At 40.0% G+C, this 18,568-nt stretch overlaps 1 protein-coding gene across 1 annotated transcript in view; it reads left to right on the forward strand.

The window, feature by feature from the left end:
* The first annotated feature begins 396 nt into the window (after positions 1 to 396).
* Positions 397 to 18,568, forward strand: part of MRTFA (myocardin related transcription factor A) — a 212,486-nt gene continuing 194,314 nt past the window's right edge. Inside the window, exon 1 of the mRNA XM_064283481.1 lies at positions 397 to 857. Within this exon, the coding sequence (XP_064139551.1) occupies positions 765 to 857 (93 nt within the window). The 5' untranslated portion in view covers positions 397 to 764. The remainder of the gene's footprint in view (positions 858 to 18,568) is intronic.

An 18,568-nucleotide genomic window follows, 5' to 3' on the forward strand; every position in this document is an offset into this window, starting at 1 on the left:
CAACACTCCGTTGCTTGAACTGTTTCTTGTAGTTTAGTCTGATTTCCCCAACTAGCTTCTCAGTTCCTAAAGGGCAGGGAATGAATCCTTTTCAGCACGTGGTGTCGTGCTTACCACATTGTAGAGACTCAAGAAATACATACTAAGTGAGTGAATATGGAATATTTATAAATATAAACATAGGAGCATGGGTGACACAGTGGTTAAAGTGCTTGGCTGCTAACTGAAGGGTCACTAATTCGAACCTACCAGCCGATCTGTGGGAGAAAGATGTGGCAACCTGCTTCCGTAAAGGTTTACAGCCTTGGAAACCCTGCGGAGCAGTTCTGCTTTGTCCTGTAGGGTCACTATGAGTTGGAATTGATGGCAGTGGGTTTTTTTTTTTTTTTAATATAAACCATTGAGACAGCTTGGCTATAATGACTGAGATTGCCCAAGTTTGTTTAAATGGCATTTCTTAACGCCAGTAAGAGCAGTGTTCAGAGGTAAAGATCAGTTCTCATTGGGTGTAAAATGGATCGATAAGAGTACCTATCTCATAGGGTCGTTGTGAGCTTTACATTAATTAGTATCTTAAAGCACTTAGAGCTGTGCCTAGCATAGAATAAGTGCTCAATTAATTTTAGCTATTATTTAAAATCATTTGTGTGGGCCTTTTTGCCAGTGACGGAGCTCAGTCACTGTGGATAGAAAGGGGATAGGAAATAGCCTCTTATCTTTGAAGCCAAATGCCCTTTAGAAATTGGAAGAACTGATTGTATTGCATGAACTTTTATTTTTCTGTTTGTGTTTTAGTGATCGAAAGGTATGGTTGGCATGGAATTGAATTTCATCTCTCTGTGGGAATTGTAAACAAGGTAGGTCCCAGGTTCATTTACTCTTCCCTGCTTCTTTTCTAATGTGTTCGTTAGTCTTTTTCAGTTCTACAGAAGTAGAATAGGTCAGAGTTGATTATTGTTTAGGGAAACACTGTCTTTTGTGCTTTTACTCAGCATGGCCCCAGGATCGTCTGTCACCCTGGTTTGTTTATATAATGTCCTGGTCTACATTTAATATCTTGTTAGAAGTAGTCAAAAAGATCTGGGCCTGGTTGTTAAAATTTTGGTGATCATAGGGCAAAACCATGAATTTACACACACCCTGATTCAATACAAGTTTGCATTGGCGCCATTTTGCAAACTGATATAGGGTAGTGGGTAAGTGACAGGCTAGCTAATTCTGGTTACTCTAAATTCAGCAGACTGAATCTAGATAGAATAGCTGGTAGACTAAATTCAACAAAGGGTCTGTCTTGACAGTAGCCAGGCTGTCACTGCAACTGTAAATTTTGTTACCGATGATAGGATCTGCCCACCTGTAACCAACCACTAAAGTTTGATTTGACTTAGCATGCTTGTGTTCCTATCTTAAGCTCTGGGGCCTAACAGAAGTACACCAGATATGACTTTGGCTTGCATATCTATCTTGTATCAAATGCTCGTAAGAAGAGCTACAGATGGCAGCTTCACACAACTCTGCAAACCTACGTATTTTTATCAGAACATTTCCTGTCAAAGCAAGGGCTAGTGCTGGTTCATTGCTCTTGGTGCAAGAGACTTGGATCACTTGGAGAGTGAACTTGATAGCCAAAACAATGGTGATCACAACCCCGCCCATTCCCAGTCAGGAACCCTGTGAACTTGTACCTGGGGGTCTATGGGTTGTTGTCAGTCTTCGGAATCTTGTTGCACTTGCACGTTGGAGAACAGCGTGGTTTTTGAAACTGGCTTTCTCTCAGTTACAAAGAACAGGGACCTTTAATAAATTGCCACAAAGAAAAGCAGTTGAGCCTTTCCTACAGCAGAGGGAACATGGTGCTTGGAACTGACACTGCTGCCTGGGGAGGGAGAAAGAGAGAGAAGGTTAAAGTTTAACTCTGCATATGAATCCATCATCAGCTGGTGATCTGAATTTTTAGTCTGATCTGGCCAGTTGGTCAGGAAAATTATTTTCTTTCTATTGTCTTGCTTTTATATTGGGTAATAATAAACAGGAGGAGTCCTTGGGTGGTGCCCATGGTTAAATGCTCAACTACTAGCTGAAAGGTTGGTGATTCAAATCCACCCAGAGGCACCTCAGAAGACAAGCCTGGTGATCTGTTTCCAAAAGGTCACAGCCTTCAAAGCCCTATGGAGCAGTTTTAATTCTGCACACATGGGGACTCCACGAGTCAACTCAATGGCAACTAGCAACAACAACAACAACAATAAGTACGAGCTACTTCATGGAGATACTTTGAGAATTAATGAATGGAAGGAAGGGAATTAACATTTATTGAATGTCTACAAAGGGTTCCGCCACAGTTCTGGGAACTTTCATGTATGTTTTTTATTTAAGAAAGTTCATTGATAGGACAGTTTTTCAAGCCTAGGTGAAAAGGATTATTGTGAATCTCACTATCTTGAACTGTTTGGGCCTTTATTATTGACATTTAGGGAAAGTAGAATTGTATTGTTTGGTAAAGTAGAGGGTCAGCGAAAAAAAGGAAGACGCGCAACAAAATGGATTAACACAGTGGCTGCATAAATGGGCCCAAGCATAGCAACAATTGTGAGGGTGGCACAGGACCAGGCAGTGTTTCATTCTCTTGTGCATAGGGTTTCTATGAGTCGGAACCGACTCAATGGCGCCTAACAACAGAATTTTATATTGATATATATTATTACATTTGTATTTTCAATGGAGCTAATAGAATTTTGTGTTTTTGTTTTTATTTTCTTGGCTTGCTGCTGACTTAGCCAAAGGAAGGGAGGAGACTGGCAGGTCTGAAATTAGAGATACCTTTGGAAACCCTGTTGGTGTAGTGGTTAAGTGCTACAGCTGCTAACCAAAAGGTCGGCGGTTTGAATCCACCAGGTGCTCCTTGGAAACTATGGGGCAGCTCTACTCTGTCCTTTAGGGCCGCTATGAGCCAGAACCATGGAAACGGGTTTAGTTTTTTTTTTGTTACGCCGATTTGGGAAGTTGAGACACTTGATCCAGGGTTGGCCGAAGTTGGTACAGGGGAGGCCAGAGTACGTTAATATTTTCAGAGCTCAAAGCTGGTGTGAGTTGTGGTTGTTCATAGGTGCAGTTTTGCGTGATCTCCGTAGTTCAAATGGGGTAAACAAAATACCATACTGCTTGCTGTTTTGGTGAACTTCTGCTAAAGTCCCTCAACCAATTCAAATTCATCTTCTCCAAAAATACCAAAAAATTCCTCATTCTTGATGTTTCAGCTGGCTGAGGGAAATAATTGTTATCATTATACTTTTAAAGAAATTATCAAAAATAGTGTTAAAAACAATTGTAAGTTTGATTTTCTGCTTTAAAATATTCTCTTGAAAATTTTCTTTTGTTGGACATGCCATCACTAGACCCCTCAGGCATATTGTGGGATCAGAATAAATTGTTACGCTTTCATCTAAATGTTATGAAATTAGAGTTGAAGTGTTCCTTCTCCTTATCCTACGCTTAGAGTTCCTAAATCTATTGTCTTTATACTCTTAAATAGTAAGATTTCATTATGGTTTTAGCAAGGTCTTGGGAGAGTTACCCCAAAAGACACAATACTGTCCTTTCAGGGACTGAAATGGACACAGTAATATTTTTAAATCTATGAAAAACTTCATTGTTGTTTTCCTCTCTATTGAATGAATTACTGTAATTTACTTCTTGGCTTCCTGCTTTCTATAGGTTAGCCAGAGCAACCCTAGTAATTTTTTCTTTTTGCTTCTGTGAACACACACCGCTTTTTACAAACAGCTTTATTGAGGCATAATTTACATACCATAAAATTTGCCTGTTTGCAGTGTAAAATTCATTTATTTTTAGTAAATTTGCAGAGTTGTGCAACCATTTCCAGCACCCCAGAAATATCCCCTGTAAAGACCCCTTTTTAACTTCCTTTAAAGCCATCCATAAATTTTGTTAACGTCTGCATCATATTTAATCTTCTTCCTCTTACAAAGTTTTCCACCACTCTAGCTATTGCCTGTCTTCTTTCCCCTCTTACTTATGTTTGAGTATTTTATTGCCAGGTCGGACACCACCTTTTTGTCATTTTTGTTCCATTCTCTCACCACTTTTTAAAAAGTATAACCTTTCTTGAAAAGAAGGGACTTAGCTTTTATTTTCAGTGTTTTTTTTTTCCCTTGAAGAACTTTGTTCTATAGTGCCTTATGCTTCTCAATAAAAACTATTATTCCTGGTGGTTTTCTTGCTCACACTATTTGTTACTCATTCATTTTTAAAGGAAATAATTTCTGTGCATACAGACTAGATATTTGCTAACTTGGAGAATGCTGCTCTGTACGTCAATGTTCTGATGCTCAATAAATAAGGTAAATGAATATTCTAGTACACTTGAGCTCTTAAAGTTTTATTGGCATATTAGATATCCATTTCTACACAAGAAATTATCTAAAATTTAGCAAGGTAGAACAACAGTAAGCACTTATTATACACTTCTGTGGGTTAAGAATCTGGGAGCAGTTTAACTGAGGGATTCTGGTTTGGGTCTCTCATGAGATTGTGCTTGCGATGTTGGCAGGGACTCTAGTCATCCGAAGGCTTGACTGGGGCTGGAGGATCCGCTTCCAAGATGGTTCACTCACTGCCAGTAGGAGACCTTAGTTCCTCACTTTTGACTGGAGGCTTCAGTTCCTTGCCACATGGACCTCTCCACAGGACTGCTTGAGTACTGTCGTGACAGAGCGACTGATAGGAGAGAGTAAGAAGGAAGCCACAATGCCTTTTATGACCTAATCTCAGTAGTCTTCTATCACATCGTGTTGGTTTGAAGAGAGCCAGTAAATACAGTGCACACTCAAGGGGAGGGAGATTAGTCTGTATATTTTGAAGAAGGGAGTATTAAAGATTTTGTGGATATATTTTAAAACCACTACAATTGGTATTTAAATGACTTTGTTCTTGCCTGTAAGAGTCTTGCACTCTTTGTCCTTTGTTTCTGGTAGAATTTAGTTTGTTTTTGTTTTATTGTTCACGTGTTGATCTAGGTTGTGTTTTCATTTCTCTTTGGCAGTGGATGCTTTAACATTTTAGTTAAAACTGCTAAATAGGTTATAAATAAAACATATTCTGTAAAGGTGAGATGAACATCTCCCAAAATTCAATCCAAGCCATTTAGGTGATGAGAGTGTATGATCTAGTTTATTTGTGGATTTTAGAACTGGAGAAATCCCTCCCTGATACCAGAAGCTTCTCTATTTCAATCCTCAGACAGGTTATGAAAGAGTAGTTTATACTTGCTTTTTGTCACTTCCTCACCTCTGTTCACTTTTTAACCTGTTAGTTGTTCCCAGCACAAGGACACCAGCCTCAGAAGATCTGTAGGGGCTGAAATCTAGCCTAAGCCCTGCTTATCAAGTGTGTGCCCACACAGAGAAGGCACCTTCTTTGAATTTGCACTAAGGTGCTGTCATGGGTTGAATTACATCCCCCCAAAATGTGTGTATTAACTTGGTTAGGCCATGATTCCCAATATTGCATGATATGCGTTTTGTGACTGTATTACGTTCAGAGGTTTAGGGTGGGACTGTAATTCCACCCTTACCCAGGTCACCTCCCTGATGTAAAGGGAGTTTCCCTGGGTGTGGTCTGCACAACCTTTTATCTCTCAAGAGATGAAAGGGAAGAAGCAGAGAGTTGGGGACCTCATACCACCAAGAAAACAGCACCAGGAGCAGAGCATGTCCTTTGAACTCGGGGTCCCTGTGCCTGAGAAGCTCCTCAACCATGGGAAGACTGATACAAGGACCTTCCTCCAGAGCTGACAGAGAGAGGAAGCCTCCCCCTGGAGCTGACACCCTGAATTTGGACTTTTAGCCTACTATACTGTGAGAAAAAATAAACTTGTTAAAGCTATCCACTTGTGGTATTTCTGTCATGGCAGCACTAGATAACAGTTACCCTATGGTCTTGGTGAAGTCCCCAGTAACTAGTTTTCCATATTGCCAAATCAGTGAATACTTCTTTCTTTATATTAATTGCTTGGTCAGCTGTTTATTGAGCATCTTCCGTGTGCCAGGCACTGTCCTAGGGACAGGATCCCTTAGAGGCATTTGATACTGTTATTTTATTTATCTTGAAAAACTTTCTGTCCCAGGACAAGACAGAAAGATTCAATTCTTTCTTTTCTTTCATCCTTCCTCTTTGTCTTTATACTCTTAAATACCAAAAAAATCCCCCCCAAACAAAACCAAACCCATTGCTGTTGAATCAGATTCCTACTCATAGCAACCCTGTAGGACAGAGTAGGAATGCCCGAAATGGTTTCCAAGGTTGTAGATCTTTATGGAAACAGATTGCCACATCTTTCTTGGATCTTTCTTCCATGCAGCGGCTGATGGGTTTGAGGGGCCGACCTTTCAGTTAGCCACTGTGCCACCGGGGCACTTCATACTCTTAAATAGTAAGCTTTATTATGGTTTTAGCAAGATCTTTAGAGAGTTACCCAAAGAGATGTTATACTGTCCTTTGGTAGTGGCATGGATTGAATTATTTCCCCCCAAAATGTGTGTATCAACTTGGCTGGGCCGTGATTCCCAGTATCCTGTGATCTTCCTATATGTTGTAAATCCTGGCTCTGTGATATTAACGAGGGAGGATGGGCAGCAGTTGTGTTAGTGAGGCAGGACTCAATCTACAAGATTGGATTGTGTCTTGAGGCAGTCTCTTGAGATATAAAAGAAATAAGTGAACAGAGAGACAGGGGGACCTCATACCACCAGGAAAGCCGCACTGGGAGCTGAGTGTGTCCTTTGGACCTGGGGTCCCTGTGCCTGAGAAGCTCCTTGACCAGGGGAGGATTGAGGACAAGGAATCTTCCTCCAGAGCTGACAGAGAGAGAAAACTGTTCCCTGGAGCTGGCACCTTGAATTTGGACTTGTAGCCTACTTTACTGTGAGGAAATAAATATCTCTTTGTTAAAGCCATCCACGTGTGGTATTTCTGTTATAGCAGCACTAGATGACTAAGACGGGTAGGTTCAGTCTCTTTGATAGGCATCTCATTCTCTGCTTAGCTCTTGTATGTTGATACTCTACAGGGCTCTAAGCCTTTGGCTCTCATCACTCTCTGTCCACTTCACAAGCTCTCTGCATTCAGCCACGGCTTACACCCCGTTGGTTTCTAAGTCTGTAATTCCTTCACCACAGAAACTAATAAACCCTAGACCTGTCTCTCCAACGGCTTTCTGGACATCTCCACTTGGGTGTTCCATAGGTACCTTAAACTTAATGTGTCCAAGTTTGACTTACCCACCTTCTCTACCTTCTGCATCTCTTTATTTATCCTCTATATTTAGTGGTGGTGTTAGGTGCCCTTGAATCGGTTCTGACTCATAGTGACCCCGTGTACAACAGCGTGAAACACTGCCTGGTCCTGTGCTATCCTCACAGTCCTTGTACTTGAGCCCATTGTTGCAGCCACTGTGTCAGTCCATCTCGTTGAGAGTCTTCCTCTTTTTTGCTGACCCTCTGCTTTACCAAGCATGATGTCCTTCTCCAGGGAAACGATCCCTCTTGATAACATGTCCAAAGTATATGAGATGTACCCTCACCATCCTTGCTTCTAAGGAGCATTCTGGTTGTACTTCTTCCAAGACAGATTTGTTTGTTCTTTTGGTAGTCCATGATAACCCATAACACCCATTGCCATCGAGTCGATTCCGACTCATAGCGACCCTATAGGACAGAGTAGAACTGCCCCGCAGGGTTTCCAAGGAGCGCCTGGTGGATTTGAACTGCTGACCTTTTGGTTAAGTGCTACAGTCCGTGATATAGTCAATATTTTTCACCAACACCATAATTCAAAGGTGTCACTTCTTCCTTGGTCTTCCTTACTCATCGTCCAGCTTTCACATGAATGTGAGGCAATTGAAAACACCATGACTTAGGTCAGGCACACCTTAGTCTTCAAGGTGGTATCTTTATTTTTAAACACTTTAAAGAGGTCTTTTGCAGCAGATTTGCCCAGTGCAGTGTGTCTTTTGATTTCTTGACTGCTGCTTCCATGGGTGTTGATTGTGGATCCAAGTAAAATGAAATCCTTGACAACTTCAATCTTTTCTCTGTTTATCATAGTGTTGCTTATTGGTCCACTTGGGAGGATTTTGTTTTTATCTTAAGGTGTAATCCATACTGTAGGCTGTGGTCTTTGATCTTCATCAGTAAGTGCTTCAAGTCCTCTTCACTTTCAGCAAGCAAGATTGTGTCATCTGCATATCGCAGGTTGTTAATGAGTCTTCCTCCAATCCTCATGCCCCGTTCTTCATATAGTCCAGCTTCTCTGATTATTTCCTCAGCATACAGATCGAATAGGTATAATGAAAGGCTACAACCCTAATGCACACCTTTCCTGACTTTAAACCATACACTACGCCCTTCTCCCATTCAAATGGCTGCCTCTTGATCTGTGTAGAAGTTCCTCATGAGCACAATTAAGTGTTTGGGAATTCCCATTCTTCACAGTGTTATCCATAATTTATTATGATCTACACAGTTGAATGCCTTTGCATAGTCAATAAAATACAGGTAAACATCTTTCTGGTATTCTGTGCCTTCAGCCAGCATTCATCTGACGTCAGCAATGATATCCCTGATTCCATGTCCTCTTCTGTCTCTGGCTTGAATTTCTGACGGGTCCCTGTTGATACACAGCTGCAGCCACTTTTGAATGATCTTCAGAAAAATTTTACTTGCTTGTGATGTTAATGATATCCCATTCGATAATTTCTGCATTTGGTTGGATCACGTTTCATGGGAATACGTGTAAATATGGATCGCTTCAGTTGGTGGGCCAGGTAACTCTTCCGAATTTCTTGGTACAGTGAGCACTTTCAGTGCTGCATCCATTTGTTTAAACTTCTCAGTTGGTTCCTGTAACCTTGTTTTTCACCAGTGCCTTTAGTGCAGTTTGGACTTCTTCCTTCAGTACCATTAGTTCCTGATCGTATGCTACCTCCTGAAATGGTTGAACGTTGACAAAATCTTTTTGGTATAATGACTCTGTGTATTCCTTCCATCTTCTTTTGATGCTTCCTCCGTGATTTAATATTTTCCCTGTAGAATCCTTCAGCGTTGGAACTCGAGGCTTGAATTTTTTCTTCAGTTCTTTCAGCTTGAGAAATACTGAGCATGTTCTTCCCTTTCGGGTTTCTATCTCCAGGTCTTTGCACGTGTCATTATAATACTTTGTCTTCTTGAGCCACCCTTTGAAATCTTCCGTTCAGCTCTTTGTCTTCATCATTTCTTCCTTTCTTGTTAGCTACTCAGTGTTCAAGAGCAAGTTTCAGAGCTTCCTCTGACATCCATTTTGATCTTTTCTTTCTTTCCTGTCTTTTTAATGACCTCTTGTTTTCTTCATGTATGATATTCTTGATGTTATTCCATCGTTCTTCTGGCTGTCAGTCATTAGTGTTCAACGCATCAAATCTATTCTTGAGATGATCTCTAAATTCAGGTGGGATACACTCAAGGTCATACTTTGGCTCTTCAGTTTCAGCTTGAACTTGCATATGAACAGTTGATGGTCTGTTCTGCAATTGGCCCCTGGCATTTTTCTGACTAATGATACTGAGCTTTTCCATCGTCTCTTTCCACAGATGTAGTCGATTTGATTCCTGTGTATTCCATCTGTGACATGGGGTCTGACACATTTGATTCCTGTGCGTTCCATCTGGCAGGGTCCACATGTAGTCACCATTTATGTTGGTGGAAAAAGGTATTTGCAATGAAGAAGTCTTTGGTCTTGCAGTGTTCTATCATGTGGTCTCCATCATTGTTTCTGTCACCTAGGCCATATTTTCCAACTACCAATCCTTCTTTGTTTCCAGCTCTTGCATTCCAATTGCCAGTAATTATCAGTGCATCCTGATTGCACGTTTGATCAATTTCAGACTGCAGAAGTTGTTAAAAATCTTCAGTCTCTTCGTATTTGGCCTTAGTAGTTGGTGCGTAAATTTGAATAATAGTTCTATTAACTGGTCTTCCTTGTAGGCATATGGATATTATCCTATCACTGACAGTGTTCTACTTCAGGACAGATCTTGAAATGTTCTTCTTGACGATGAATACAACGCCACCACTCCTCTTCAATTTGTTATTCCCAGCATGGTAGACCATGTGATTATCTGATTCAAAATGGCTAATACCAGTACATTTCAGCTCACTAACGCCTAGAGTATCGATCTTTATGTGTTCCATTTCATTTTTGACAACTTTCAATTTTTTTAGGTTCATACTTATTATATTCCATGCTCTGATTATTTTTTCTTTATTATTACCTTTTTTCTTTTTCAATTTGTATTTATTTTTATTGTGATTTAGGTGAAAGTTTACAGAGTAGATTAGTTTCTCATTAAGCAGTTAATACACAAATTATTTCATGACATTTGTTGCCAGCCCCACGATGCGTTAGCACTCTCCCCTTCCGCACCTGAGATTTGCTGTTTCCATTTGTCCAGTTTTCCTGTCCTTGCTTTTGGGCTGGTGTGCCCATTAGTCTAGTATACATGATTGAACTATGAAGCACATCCGTCACGTGTGTTATCGTTGGCGCTATAGACCCGTCTGATCTTTGGCTGAAGGGTAAACCTCAGGAGTGACTTCAGAAGTCAGTTAAAAGGGTATCCGGAGTCATACTCTCGGGGTTTCTCCAGCCTCTGTCAGATGAGCAAGTTTGATCTTTTTTTTTTGTTTAACACATTCTGATTATTAATGAATGTTTACAGCTCTTTCTTCTCATTTTGAGTTGTGCCACATCAGCAAATGAACCTCCCTAAAGCTTTACTCCGTTCTTGTCATTACTGTCATTTCTACTTTGAGGAGACCGCTCCTCCCCGGTCATATTTTGAGTGCCTTCCAACCTGAGGGCCTTCTAGCACTTTATCAGACACTGCTATTCCTAAGATTTTCATAGGCCAGGTTCTTCTTCCTCGTTTGTGTTAGTGTGGAAGGTTTGCTGAAACCTGTCTGCCATGAGTGACCCTGCTGATGTTTGAAATACTGGTGGTATAGCTTCCAGCAGTATAGCAGCATGGAAGCCACCATAGTACAACACACAGACAGATGAGTGCTGGCTCAGATACCTGTGTGCAAATGTTCATAGCAGCATTACTGACAGTATCTAAAAGGTAGAAACAATCCAGCAGACTAATGGACAAATAAAACTTGTTTTATCCATTCAGTGAGATATTATTCATCCATAAAAAGGAATTAATTTCTGATACATGCTACAACATGGACAAACCTTTAAAATGTTAGACTAAGTGAAATAAGCCAGATGCAAAAAGACATATTTTGTGATTCCACTTACGTGAGTTGTCTAGACCAGGCAAATTCATAGAGGAAACAGTGGATTAGAAGTTACCAGGGACCGAGGATAGAGAGGAATAGGGAGTTATTGCTTAATGGGTATAGATTTCTTTTTGGGGTGGTGAAAATTTTGGAAATAGATAGTGGTGATAGTTTCACAACAGTGTGAATGCAATGCTGCCGAATTGTGCAGTTAAAAAAGATTAAAATGGCAAATTTTATGTGATGAACATTTTACCAGAATACAGTTTTTTTCTAAAAAATAAAAAAAGAGGATACCAAAGCAGAGAGATTGATTAATTTGACAAAACTCACACAAATAACAAGTGATAGAGCTGGATTTTGAACCTGGGTACTCGATTGCAGTTTGTGCTCTTAGCCATACTGCCATGCTGCTGGCATGGGGCCTGACACATAAGTGGTTCATAAATATTGAAGGATGAATGGACACTCACTGTTTCTGCATGTGCGACTTATTTTTACTAAAGAATATAGTAGTGTTGAGGTTCCTGCCAGTAGTATGTTGGTACTTGGGGTTATAATCACAGGAAGATGGGGAGTTTCAGTCATGTTGGTATAAATTCCTGTATTACTCTCTGACGTCTGTGTCTTGATCCGTTTCTCTTTTTCCTACTTTTACAAAGTAATTTTATTATTCTGTCTTCATCTCTTAGGTGATATTTACATTAAGATTCCTGAGCTTTGTGTCTTGAATTATTATTTCCCATTTAATATTTTTCCCAATAGAATCCTTCACGATTGCAACTTGAGGCTGGAATTTTTTCTTCAGTTCTTTCAGCTTGAGAAATGCCGAGCGTGTTCTTCCCTTTTGGTTTTCATCTCCAGCTCTTTGCAGATGTCATTATAATACTTTGTCTTCTCGAGCCACCCTTTGAAATCTTCTGTACAGTTCTTTTACTTCATCAATTCTTTCTTTTGCTTTAGCGGTTCGACGTTTGAGAGCCAGTTTCAGAGTCTCCTCTGACATCCATCTTGGTCTTTTCTTTCTCTCCTGTCTTTTCAGTGACCTCTTGCTTTCTTCATGGATGATGTCCTTGATGTCATTCCACAACTTGTCTGGCCTTCGGTCACTAGTGTTCAATGCGTCAAATCTATTCTTGAGATGGTCTCTAAATTCAGGTGGGGTATACTCAAGGTCATATTTTGGCTCTCGTGGACTTGCTCTGATTTTCTTCAGTTTCAGCATGAACTTACATATGAGCACGTGATGGTCTGTTTCACAGTAGGCCCCAGCCTTGTTCTGACTGATGATATTGAGCTTTTCCATCGTCTCTTTCCACAGATGTAGTCGATTTGATTTCTGTGTGTCCCATCTGGCAAGGTCCATGTGTATAGCCGCCGTTTATGTTGGTGAAAGAAGGTATTTGCAACAAAGAAGTCTTTGGTCTTGCAAAATTCTGTCATTCGATCTCTGGCATTGTTTCTGTCACCAAGGCCATATTTTCCAAGTACTGATTGTTCTTCTTCGTTTCCAATTTTCACATTCCAATTGCCAGTAATTATCAATGCATCTCGATTGCATATTCGATCAATTTCAGACTGTCGCAGCTGATAAAAATCTTCAGTGTCTTCATCTTTGGCCCTAGTGGTTGATGCGTAAATTTGAATAATAGTCGCATTAACTGGTCGTCCTTGTAGGCATATGGATATTATCCTATCACTGATAGCGTTGTACTTCAAGATAGATCTTGAAACGTTCTTTTTGACGATGAATGCGACACCATTCCTCTTCAAGTTGTCATCCCCAGTGTAGTAGACTATATATATGATTGTCTGATTCAAAATGGCCAGTACCAGTCCATTTTAGCTCACTAATGCCCAGAATATCGATGTTTTTGTGTTCCATTTCAGTTTTGACGATTTCCAATTTTCCTAGATTCATACTTTGTACGTTCCAGGTTCCGCTTATTAATGGATGTTTGCAGCTGTTTCTTCTCATTTTGAGTCGTGCCACATCAGCAAATGAAGGTCCCGAAAGCTTTACTCCATCCACGTCATTAAGGTCGACTCTACTCTGAGGATGCAGTTCTTCCCCAGTCATCTTTTGAGTGCCTTCCAACCTGGGGGGCTCATCTTCCAGCACTATATCAGACAGTGTCCCGCTGCTAGTCATAAGGTTTTCACTGGCTGATGCTTTTCAGAAGTAGAGTGCTGGGTCCGTCTTCCTAGTCTGTCTTAGTCTGGAAGCTCAGCTGAAACCTGTCCTCCATGGGTGACCCTGCTGGTATCTGGATACCGGTGGCATAGCTTCCAGCATCACAGCAACACGCAAGCCCCCACAGTACGACAAACTGACAGACACATGGGGCATGTGAAATGTCTAGAGTAGGGCAAATCCGTAGAGACAGAAAGTGGGTTAGTGTTTGCCAGAGATTGAGGGGAGAGGAAAATAGTAATAGCTAACAGGTAAGAGTGTTTATTTTTGGGGAAATGAGAAAGTTCTGAAATTAGTGGTGATGGTTGTAAAACTTTGGAAACTACTGAATTGTACACTTTAAAAGAGTGTACTTTATGATATTTTATATCTCAGTAAAAATAAAATAAACCCAGTATGATTCACAGTTGTCCAGAGTGAGCTTTTTAAATTAGGAATCCAGACTTTCTGACCCTTCTGTTGTACACCATATTTTATGGGCTCTCAGTTGGAGGTAGGAAGCCTTCTCTCTGGAGTTTGAAGCAATATAAACATTTTTTATTCTCTGATATTTTACAAATGCCTTGGACTTTTTGTGACATTTCTTCTGTAATTCTCTCTGTCCCGTTCTTTCTTGGTGAAACTTGTAACTAAGGATACTTGTAGAATCCATGTGTAATATATATTTCTCTGTCTTTTTTAATATAATTTTATTTTGTGGTTGTTCAGAATATACATAGCAAAACATAACCATTTCAACAGTTTCTACATGTGTCATTTAGCGACATTGATTATAATTCTTCGAGTTGTGTAACCATTCTAACCCTCCTTTTCTGAGTTGTTCCCCCCCCATTAACATAAATTCATTTTCCCCAAAGGTTCCTATGTAATCTTTCGAGTTGCTGTTGTCAGTTTGATCCCCTGTATAGTTTTTATAGTTCTTAAAAGAGCGTAATGCTCAAGGGAGACTTTTTTTTTTTTTTTAACTAGTTAAGCTAAACTATGGTTTAAGAAGACTTCAGGGGATAGTTTTGGTTTAAGGTTTAAAGATTATCTCAAGGCAGCAGTTTTGGGGAGTCATCCAACCTTCATGGCTCCAGAAAGTCTGGATTCCATGAAAATTTGAAATTCTCTTCTATATTTTTCCCCTTTGATCAGGATTCTTCTAGGGAATCTTTGAACAGAATGTTTGGTAATGGGATCCAGGTACCATCCAGTTCTTCTGGTCTCATTCAAAGGAGGCAACTATTCATGGAGACGATTACCCACACATTCCGTATCCTCCTCCTATTCCTGACTTTCCTTCTTCAGCTCTTGTTTCAGGCGAATTGAGACCAATTGTTGTGCCTTGGATGGCCACTTGCAAGCTTTTTTTTTTTTTTTTCCTTCTTCTCTTTGGCTCCCAGTGGGATGGGACCAATTGATGTATCTTAGAAGATGCCACTCACCCAAGTGGGATGTGTAGAACATTTTCTTAATAAAGTTTGTTGTCCCAGTTGATCTAGATATCCCCTGAAACGATGGTCCCCACACCCCAGCCCCAGCTACTCTGTCCTTCAGTGTTTGGATGTGTCCAGGAAACTTCTTAGCTTTTGCTTTGATCCAGTTGTACTGACTTCCCCTGTATTGTGTTGTCCTTCCCTTCACTGAAGTTTATCGTCTACTATCTAGTTCGTGATCTACCCTCCCTCTCCCTCCCCACCCTGGTAACCATCAAAGAATGCTTTTTTCTGTATTTAAACCTTTTCTTGAGTCCTTATAATAGTGGTCTCATAAAAAAATTTGACCTTGTGCGTCTGACTAATTTCAGGAAGCATAATGCTCTCCAGATTCATCCATGTTGTGAGATGTTTTGTGGATTCATCATTGTTCTTTATTGTTGCATAATATTCTTGTGTGTGTAGTTTGCTACTTGCAAGCTTTTAAGACCCCAGGCTCTACAAAATGAAGTAGGAGATAGAAGCACCAAACATGTTATTAGGCCAGTTAACTGGGATGTCCCATGAAAACATGACCCTAAACCTCCAAACCAAGAAACCAAATCCCGTGAGATTTTTGGTTGTACATAAGCAGCCTCAGCAGCTACTTTTTTTTGCATTGTTGCAAATAAATCTATCACACAGCTTTTGCCAGTTCAACTTTTTACAGGTGTACAACTTATTGACAGCAATTAACAATAATCAGCTGTGCAACCCTACCCTTAATCAATGAGATATTTCCATCACCGTTAACCCCCCCTTCCACCTCCCTCCCGCCCATGATAACCACTAATAAACTTTATTCTCTATGCATTTGACTTTTCTTGTCTTTTTATATAAGTGAGATCTTATAACATTTGTCTTTTTGGGATCGATTTGTTTCACTCAGCATAATGCCTTCCAGCTTCTTCCATATTGCAGCATGTATCAAGACTTCCTTTCTTCTACTGGCTGAGTAGTCTTCCACTGCATGTACCACACTTTCTTTATCCATTCATCTGTTGGTGGGCATGTAGTTTCTGTACACCTTTTTGGCTATTGTGAATAGTGCTGCAATGGACATTGGTGTACAGGTCTCTGCTTTCAATTTTTTGGGTATATAGCTAGGAGTGGAATTGCTAGGTCATAATGGTAGTTATACTTTTAGTTTTTTGAGAAACTGCCGCTTTGTTTTCAACAACGACTGTACCATATTGCATTCCCATCAGGAATGAGTAAGGGTGCCAATTTCTCCATGTCCTTGCCAACGCTTGTTATTTTTTTTTTTTTAATCTTAGCCATTCTAGTGGAATACGTATTTTTCTTAAATGCTTGTAGTTGTTGTGTACCATTTTGAAAATAACACCCAAACTACCTAGTGCCAGGAAAAAGATGTTAAATATTCTTTCTGTTTTGGACTATATGATCTTAACTTCTACCTTGGAAATGATTAAATTCAAGGCACTGATAGTTGCCTGACATTTTTGCCTGAATTGGAGGGGAATGCACCCTGGCATTTGATGATTGGAGGCCAGGAATAGTAATCCAGCACAAAGAAGAATTACCCCACCCAAAATGCTGGTAGTGTCACTTTTGAGACACTCTGAGATATTTGAAGCTAAAGGTTTAGTGTATTGGTAGATAATGTTTTATTTTATCTTAATAATAAAAGAAGATTGTTGCTTAAGATAGGAAGTTCTCTGACAGACTCTTTCAGAGCTTATAGTATATAGTTTCTGAATTCTTCAAGGAGAAATAGGGTGTAATTTCTCTTTGATAGAGTAAGATATTTTCCTGAAGATTCTGAAGGTAGTTTCCATTGTGAATGTTTTTTGGTGGTGTTTAATCCCTAAAATTAGGAGTAGTTGGATGGCTAGAATGGTTTATGGTTGAAGAACTTCTTAAGGAAAATTGGCAGTGTATTCCTTTAGTCATCTGTATATCTCTATGATTGGTGGAAATAACATAATTTGTGTCTGGCGTTCCAGTGATGCCTGAATGTTGCCTAGTAACATTTCTTTTTTTTTAAAGAACAAATAATGTATTTTTTTGGCACATCAATAAGATTTTATTAGGTATGTAATTAAACTTGTGCAAACCCTGGTGGTGTAGTGGTTAAGTGCTATGTCTGCTAGCCAAAAGGTTGGCAGTTCGAATCCTCCAGGCGCTCCTTGGAAACTCTATGGGGCAGTTCTACTCTGTCCTATAGTGTCGCTATGAGTCGGAATCGACTCGACCGCAGTGGGTTTGGTTTTTTGGTTTTTAATTAAACTTGTTTCAAGCCCGATGTAGGATTTTGACAAAGATTTTAGAGAAGATAAGTATTCTTAACTCCTGTCTACCATTTTATCAGTCTCTGGGACAATATTTCTCAAACATTTTTGGCTGTGGCTCACAGTTCAAACTACGTTTTATATTAGGACCCAGTATACACATAAGGGAAACCCTGGTGATGTAGTGGTTAAGTGCTACAGCTGCCAACCAAGAGGTCGGCAGTTCAGATCCACCAGGCACTCCTTGGAAACTCTGTGAGGCAGTTCTAGTCCGTCCTGTAGGGTCGCTAGGAGTTGGAATCGACTCGACAGCAGTGGCTTTGGTATACACATAAGTATGTAGATATCTGAAACAAGAATTTCGTGAACTAATACGCTTACTACTTATGGTGCAGTATGATATTTTCTTTTTTTCCCCCGTTTTATTTAATTGCAGAATGCTCACCTTGGCTTGCTAGATTGATTACATGAGCAGTGCATTATGAATTGTAATTTGAAAAATACTGCCTTAGGCTGTATGTTTATGAGACTCTAACCATATTTCATCGTATATCCCAAGTCTGACTGTTTCTGACTATCTGCTCCACTACTGCCTTTGGCTAAGCCACCTTTGTCTCTGTCTTAGACTCCTTCAGGAGCTTTGTAATTGCTCTCCCTGCTTCTCATGCCCTGCCCACTCACCTGTACTTTCCTTAATTTGAGTGATGCTTTTAAAATGTTATTCTCATCACATCAACTCCACTATTACCTTCCCTTGTAAATCTAGCCTATGTGATTTTTAAAAGGCTTATATATAATGTTTTAATAAAAATTAAAAATTACAGTAGTAATCATTGACCTTAGATATCTTGAACAAGTTACAACATGGTGCCCTTTTGCTCAGCAGCATTGTGGCCTAGACATGATCTTCTCATCCCTGTTTTTTTTTGCTATTCTTCCTCACAATCCTGCTATAGTTACCCTTCACTCTGGTGTATCACCTGGTTCATTTTATTGATCCATTCTTCTTTTCAGATTGGCCGGGTGAGATAGCTGTTCTGGTTTTGTTGCAGTTTTTTTTTTTTTAAGTGGATGTGAAAAGAGATTTGGGATTGTAAAAGACAAGATATTGTGCTGAACCAAACAACCCAGACCACCATGTGTCTGTCGGTTTGTTGTACTGTGGGAACTTGTGTGTTGCTGTGATGCTGGAAGCCTTGGCACCAGTATTCAACTACCATCAGGGTCACCCATGGCCAACAGGTTTCAGGTGAGCTTCCAGACAAAGACAGACTAGGAAGAAACCCAGTGGTCTACTTCTGAGAAGAATTAGTCAGTGAAAACCTTATA

Source organism: Loxodonta africana, chromosome 4, assembly GCF_030014295.1.
Source record: "Loxodonta africana isolate mLoxAfr1 chromosome 4, mLoxAfr1.hap2, whole genome shotgun sequence".
NCBI classification, from domain to species: Eukaryota; Metazoa; Chordata; class Mammalia; order Proboscidea; family Elephantidae; genus Loxodonta; species Loxodonta africana.